This window comes from Cucumis sativus, chromosome 6 (genome assembly GCF_000004075.3).
Source record: "Cucumis sativus cultivar 9930 chromosome 6, Cucumber_9930_V3, whole genome shotgun sequence".
NCBI classification, from domain to species: Eukaryota; Viridiplantae; Streptophyta; class Magnoliopsida; order Cucurbitales; family Cucurbitaceae; genus Cucumis; species Cucumis sativus.
The window spans coordinates 24,253,770-24,260,669 of record NC_026660.2 but is presented as its reverse complement, the minus strand read 5'-3'; the positions used below and the strand labels follow the sequence as shown (position 1 = coordinate 24,260,669).

At 33.0% G+C, this 6,900-nt stretch overlaps 1 protein-coding gene across 2 annotated transcripts; it reads left to right on the top strand.

Moving 5' to 3' along the window:
* Positions 1-1,324: 1,324 nt before the first annotated feature.
* LOC101202945 (O-fucosyltransferase 38) lies at positions 1,325-6,299 on the top strand. Of its 2 annotated transcripts, none has more exons than XR_004217671.1 (11): positions 1,325-1,763; positions 2,497-2,575; positions 2,781-2,848; positions 3,002-3,090; positions 3,188-3,365; positions 3,820-3,948; positions 4,305-4,441; positions 4,549-4,762; positions 4,863-5,099; positions 5,587-5,682; positions 5,861-5,879. XR_004217671.1 is itself a non-coding variant. In XM_004148605.3 (11 exons), the coding sequence occupies exons 1-11, from the start codon at positions 1,551-1,553 to the stop codon at positions 5,988-5,990; spliced, it is 1,518 nt and encodes a 505-aa protein (XP_004148653.2). In that variant the 5' UTR covers positions 1,325-1,550; the 3' UTR covers positions 5,991-6,299. The 2 variants fall into 2 exon arrangements, 1 of the variants encoding a protein (XP_004148653.2); XM_004148605.3 differs by having other exon boundaries at positions 4,863-5,047; positions 5,861-6,299.
* The last annotated feature ends 601 nt before the right edge of the window (positions 6,300-6,900 follow it).

The following is a 6,900-nucleotide window of genomic DNA, read 5'->3' as shown; positions in this document are numbered from 1 at the left end:
TCATGCTTACTCCACTTGTATGTCACCGCATGTAAACTTCGGGTTTTCATATTATAATAAACAAATAATTATACTCATGATCACAACGTGCAAATCATTCACCGCAAACAAATTCATCAAGAGCAACTTTGTTAAACAATATAAAATGTTGTACATCAACGTATCACAAGTTTTACGACACAAAATCTAATATATCTCCACTTTGACTAGTTAAATATACCTCTATTGGCACTATATACAAATATCGAGTTCGAGTGAGAAAAAACAATACAATAACACATATCCAGTAGATCCAACTTGTAAAAATTTGATCTCGTGTAGTTCACTATTACTTTTGAGACCAAATAAATTACCTAAAATATCATAATATCACATCTAATTTGTTAGAAGTGTAACTATTAAATAATGATGGGGCATAAAATTTTTGTCTTTACTAACACATAAAAAAATATATAAATTAACAGCTCGAGTATCTTTTTTTTAGTCCACTTTTAAAAAACGAGTCCATACCACGTACATATCGAGCTTAATAAACAAAATTTAGTTTTCTTTTACCACTTGCATGTATTTGAGAAGTATAATACCTCACTAGTATTTGACATTCTTATTCAAGCTTTACTGTTTACACTTACATTACATTATTTAGGGTTTATGTCATTTATACTTTCAAACTTTGCAAAAGTATCAAATTTTAATTACCGTCATATTTGTCAAACTTGCAATATGAAAAAAAAATGTTATGAATTGTTTTTTTTCTACATTTTTTTTTATCATCAAATGTAACTTTCTTAATATTTTGGAGAATTGTAAAAAATAACAAATTTGAAAAAATATTTACAAACTATAGTAAAATTTATAGATTTTATCGATGACACACATTGATAGCTTATATAAGTGGCATTGATAGATAGTGATAGAAGTCTATCAATTTATATATTTAGTAAAATATAAAATTTTGCTATAAGTTGTAAATATTTTAATTTATTTTACAACTGGTAAAAATTTTCCTAATATTTTACTATATCGATAAATATTTAAATAGTATTACCATTTTGAACAATTCATCTTATATAATTTAGAAAATATCTATTAAATAGAGTAAAAATTGAGTTTCTAATAATATATATTTATAGGTTTCTATAAGTGTATTAAAATATTGGATTTTGTTATATTTTAGTTTATTAAAATCAAACATATTTATTATTTATTGACTATATATATATAAAAGCTATGTTTTGTAGACAAAATTTAAAAACTAAGTTAGGCAGTTAAAGTAGAAATAAAAAAGGGTTAATTATTCTTTTACTAAGAAGTAGGTTTAAACCACCACTGGATACGTTGTTGTCGGAAAAAACAGAGGAGAAGAAGAACAGAAAGAAACACCAATTCTGAAATTATTTCGGACGTAGCATCGGTTGAGCCCAATTGCTCGTATCAATCTTACGCTGACTCGAAGAATGTTTCACTTGGAACGAGCTGATTTTGCTCCACGAGCCAAAATTTTTTGAAGAATAATCGAGAGATAGAAATGGTCGAGATCCGTAGCTGAAATGGTGAACCGAAGCTTTGTTCAACACAGGATCCCACCAACTTCCAGATTTATCATACGAAAATCATCCTCCCCTTTTGCTGTTACCCTTTTCTTGATTTTAATTTTTGCATCTTCCATATTCGTTTTCTTGTTCTGCACCAGAAACATACTGGATGATGAACAGAAACCGTTGTTTTCAAAGCCAGAGAAATTTCAATCTAAATCTGAGCTGGTATGGTGCTTTCTTCGCTTTATTGTCGGTATAATTTCATTTTATTGTTTGGTATTTTGTTTTGTTGCAAGATTTAGTTTAGCTTGTGCTTTCGTATCGTCATTTTCATTACCGTTCTTTTGTTTCCGACATGTTAGCTGCCTGTGGTTTGATAATTTGGAATTGAAATACACGTATGTGAAGACATTGGATTGAGTGTGAATTAAGGGTGGCATTTGTATTAGTTGAAATCTAGCTAGACTGCGTAAGAACAACACTGTGTAATGTAGATTTTTCTTTTATCAAATAAAATCTTAAAGATGAAGAGCGGAAGAAGCAACGTTTCAAGATTGCATATCATTCAAAGGGTGAATAAAAAATACTCTCGTTCAGGAAACTTTGCCTAGTGCTAAATTATTTTGTACACCTTCAACAATGTAGAAATTGTTCTGAAGCCAGCTTCTTTTTATCACGGGTTTCTTTTTTTTATTTATTTCTTCAGAATTTAGGAAAAAAGGAAGTATATTCAATCTAAAAGTGCAGTGTCACAGCTATAGTAAATTCCTTTGTAAGTACTCCCCATCACCAAGGGAATGGAGGGCTTCTTTCCTTAGTAGTCTTCATTAGGAGGGGGAGTTCTCTTCCCCCTGCTCCCAGGATGTTATTTTTTCGTGCTTTAATGAATTTTGTCCAGTTCCTTTTAAGAAAAGGGGGGAAAACAGTCACTAAATTGGCTGTGCTCTTTGTTATGAAGAAATCTGTTGATCACCTGTGGAATGCTCCATCGAGCTATGGCTTCCATCCCTGTGTCAAGCCTACATCAAGATATGAAGGTACTCATGTCCTTTTTTCCTTCAGTTATAGAGTGCAAGCATGTTTACACAGTGGTTGTGATCTCATTTGTTGTTGAAGTTTAAGAAAAGATATTTTAGATTTTAACTATCTTGTAAATTTTTGTCATTGCATTCTTAGTCCATGCCTGCACACAGAACACAAATGGATCATTATTTTGATTCTAATTTCTCGTTACTGTGTCAGCTGCCCAAACTTCAGATCATTACATCACAGTGAGAAGTAATGGAGGACTAAATCAAATGCGAGCAGGTGTAAGTTGCTAACTTTATTACCGATGATCGGAAATTGACCAAATATTATTTACAAATACTTATTTTGGTTTATCTACTTCCTTAGAAATAAATTTTACAAATTTGTTGATAAGATTTTGTTTATGGGACATTTTTTTTTAATTTATAAAATAGATTTCTGACATGGTGGCTGTGGCACGAATCTTAAATGGGACTCTAGTTATTCCTCAATTGGATAAACGTTCGTTTTGGCATGATACAAGGTACTTGCATTTATGTTCTGTTGCCAATTTGAGGATCAGTTAATTTCTGATTCTGTTTATAATTTAACCCCAATTAGTAATATACAATTTTTCACAGTACATTTTCAGATATTTTCAACGAACATCACTTTATCAAAACCTTACAAAGTGATGTTAAGATAGTGAAGGAGCTCCCCAAGGAATTGGAGTCTATTCCCCATGCTCGTAAGCATTTCACTTCATGGGCTGGCTTTGGTTACTATGAAGAGATTGCACGGTTATGGAGAGATTATCAGGTATTTTGAATGTTTCAAAAACTACTATGTATGAGTTTGAAGTTAAAACGAGGAACCTTCTTTTTTTGAATTTCTCCATCTGCTTGGTGCTGGTTACAATCCTTAGTTTGGATTCACAGTAATCCACAAGAGATCCAACCATAAACTTGAATTTAATTGAAAGAGCTAATTTCCTCTAAAAATTTTTAGTTTATTGATCATTCTGAAGTTCGGTTGGATGTTTCTGTAGTCTTGGCAATTACAATATCTAATTTGAAATTGCAATTGTAGTCTCCACTCTTCAGACACATATTAGTCAGTTAAAATTCAAAGTATTTTCTTGTTATATCTTGAACTGTTCAGCTGAAAAGGCTACACCTGTTTGATTTTTTTTTTTTAATCTTTCCTTCTTGATTGGTTGTTTAATGATTTCTTTGAATGACGTGCTGCTGTCTTATCAAGTACATTTCTGTAGGTCATTCATGTTGCAAAATCTGATTCTCGATTGGCAAATAACGACCTGCCCCTAGATATTCAAAGGCTCAGATGTCGTGCAATGTATGAAGCCCTTCATTTTGCTCCACCAATTGAGAACTTTGGAAAGGTTTGGATTGTTGCTGGTTTTAAAATATTTGTTAGCTCATGTTGCATGAATAACTTAATGCCGTTTTCTAAATTTCTAGATATCGAACATGCTGTAGATGTTTGGATTTAGTGAACTGATGTAGGTTTAACCGTTCAGAAATTCTCATCAAAGTAACATCACAACCAAAAAGGATTGAAGATCCTTTCAAATGCTCATCTAGAAATATACGAGAAATTCATCTTATAGTGGGGTGATAACGAACGTCAATTTAGGCTTCCTATAACTTTTTTTCCCAGTATCTATAAATTTAAGAGGTCTCCTATAGGGCTTCCTGCTAAATTAGGTTCTGAGCATGCATGACGGTGACACCACAGAAGCTGGTCGAGCGGCTTAGGTTGCGTGGAGAAAGATATATTGCCCTTCACTTGAGATATGAGAAAGACATGCTTTCCTTCACTGGTTGTACTTATGGTTTGACTCATCTTGAAGCTGAAGAGCTAAAAATAATGAGGTGAATATTATGTATGCGCATGTCGGACTTCTCTAGAAATAAAATATGTAGAAGTTATTTCAGTCTTCATCCTTTTCCTGTTTCTCATTGTTGTTATTCTTTTATAGGGAAAAAACTCCTCATTGGAAGGTAAAAATTATAAACTCAACAGAGCACAGAATAGAAGGCCTTTGTCCGCTTACTCCCAAGGAAGTGGGAATATTCCTGCAGGCTCTTGGTTATCTTCCATCAACATTAATCTACATTGCAGCTGGGGAAATCTATGGTGGTGATACTCGACTTTCTGAGCTTTCTTCTCGGTTTCCAAATATTGTTACCAAAGTTAGTCCACCATAATTTCTTATAACCTCAATGAGGAGTGGTTTAGTTATGCCAGTTTACAAATCTGGTGCAATTATGGCTAACTGTGTTCTCCTAACAGGAAACACTTGCAACAGAGGAAGAATTGAAGCCATTCATCAATCATGCTTCTCAGAGTGCAGCACTTGATTATATAATTTCAATTGAGAGTGACGTTTTCATTCCAACTTACTCCGGGAACATGGCAAGAGCTGTAGAGGGCCACCGGAGATATCTAGGGCATCGCAAAACCATCACTCCAGAGAGGTAAGACTTATTTGAAAGCAACCAGACCTTTCTCTGGAGCATTCTATGACAGGTTTATCTCTTCGCTAAATCTTAGCTGTCTGATAATCAGTTTTGTTAGAAAATTTTCTCATCCTGTTTTTTCACACTTGATTTTACATGATTAGTTTTTTTTAGTACTTTTTATGTATTGCAAGCAACTCTTGGGGTTTATAACTTATTGAAACTTTCTTCAAAATGTTTGGCACGTTATTAAAACTCTCTAAAGGATCCGCCTGTAATGATCATAGCAAATGGTTAAAGAGAATAGGTTAACTTTGTCGTAGATGCCTACTTAAAATGTAATCTCCAACGAGTTACCTTGCCAATCTAACCTATTAGGGACCAGCACAATAATTGAGGTGCATTTCTGTGCATGTTTGAAACGATTTTGAATATTCAATATTTATGATAGATGTTGATGGTTGTTTCATCTTCACGAAATTGATATCGATAGTAGTTCCTTCGGACTGTTTTGTTGTCCCCTTCTATTACATTTTCACTCTATTTGTCATTTGTAGAAAAGGGCTTGTTGAACTTTTTGATAAGCTGGAAAGGGGACAGCTAACAGAAGGTTCCTCACTATCAGATCATGTGCAGAAGATGCATAAGAACAGGTAAACTTTGTTGCAATTTGTATAAATTTCTCACTCGGTTGTCTTCACGAGAGTTGCTTCCACATCTTCCACAATCTAGACAGGCACCAAGCTCCAAATTGATTAGGAACCATTTTATTTATCTGGTTCTTTAAAGAGCAAAGCAACAAGTAATTGACATCAATAATAATCTTCACAGACAGGGGGGTCCAAGGAGACGAAGAGGTCCACAGGCTGGAATAAAGGGTCGAGCGCGATTCAGAACCGAAGAATCATTCTACGAAAACTCATATCCAGAGTGTATATGTAAATCTAAACAACAGCTCTGAAATTACATGAAGATGCAGCACGGCTATAGGGGTTATCCTTGGCATTTTTTAACCTGCTTACTAGTGACTTGTATCGTTAGAAAGTCCTAAGATGTTAAAGTGTAGGAACCAGTATGCTCTTCAGATCAACTTGTGTCTCATGAATCCAAGCAACTATTGAAGGACCCGATTTCATTATTTTTTGTTATGTCCTCTTCTATCTCTGATAATTTATAACTTCTACTTACCTTGTAAGATACACTTCAAAAGGACCATATATGTATCATTTTATCACTTCAATTTATATCGTTGTATTCTCTTGAAATCAAAGGCTGGTTTCTTAACGTCACCTTCTTATCTTATCGTGTTAATGTAAAACATTAGACTTTCTTCCTCCGAATGTTGCGTCGAACTAAGGTAAGAGTTACCCGAAGTAGTAGTGTTTCATCATACAAATGTTGACTAAATATCCTTTAGTTTTGTTGTTTGTTTAAAAAACTTTAGTATGATTTTAAATTTTACAATATATATATCATACAAATATGACAATGTCAATAAAACTCGTAATTTGAGGCATAATTTTTATAAAGATAAAAGTGAGTTGACATAACATATGAATGTTTGATTCCTATTGCTTGGCTTCTATAGTTTTCGATCCACCTTCTTGTATGCTCGTGTTTTTAACATCTTACTTTTAAATGTGGTTATGTATAAATGAAAGTAAAAAGAGGAAAAGAAAAATAAGGATAAAGTAACCTAATCTAAAAGTTATTCTTTCAATGAATTACAAGTTTAGTATTTGAAATTGTAGGTTTGTTTCAATTTGGAACCTAAAACTATTGAAGTGTAATTCTCTAACTTTCAAGCTCGTAGGTTACTAAACTTTCAATGTTGTCATGTCTAATAAGTTGTTAAATATTCAATTACATAT

Bases quoted from the DNA above. Each gene is read 5' to 3' on its own strand.
- LOC101202945 (XM_004148605.3), top strand. From the start codon at position 1,551: ATGGTGAACCGAAGCTTTGTTCAACACAGGATCCCACCAACTTCCAGA. The intron at 3,091-3,187 runs GTACTTGCATTT...AATTTTTCACAG, and splicing joins TCGTTTTGGCATGATACAAG to TACATTTTCAGATATTTTCA. The intron at 3,949-4,304 runs GTTTGGATTGTT...GTGACACCACAG, and splicing joins CAATTGAGAACTTTGGAAAG to AAGCTGGTCGAGCGGCTTAG.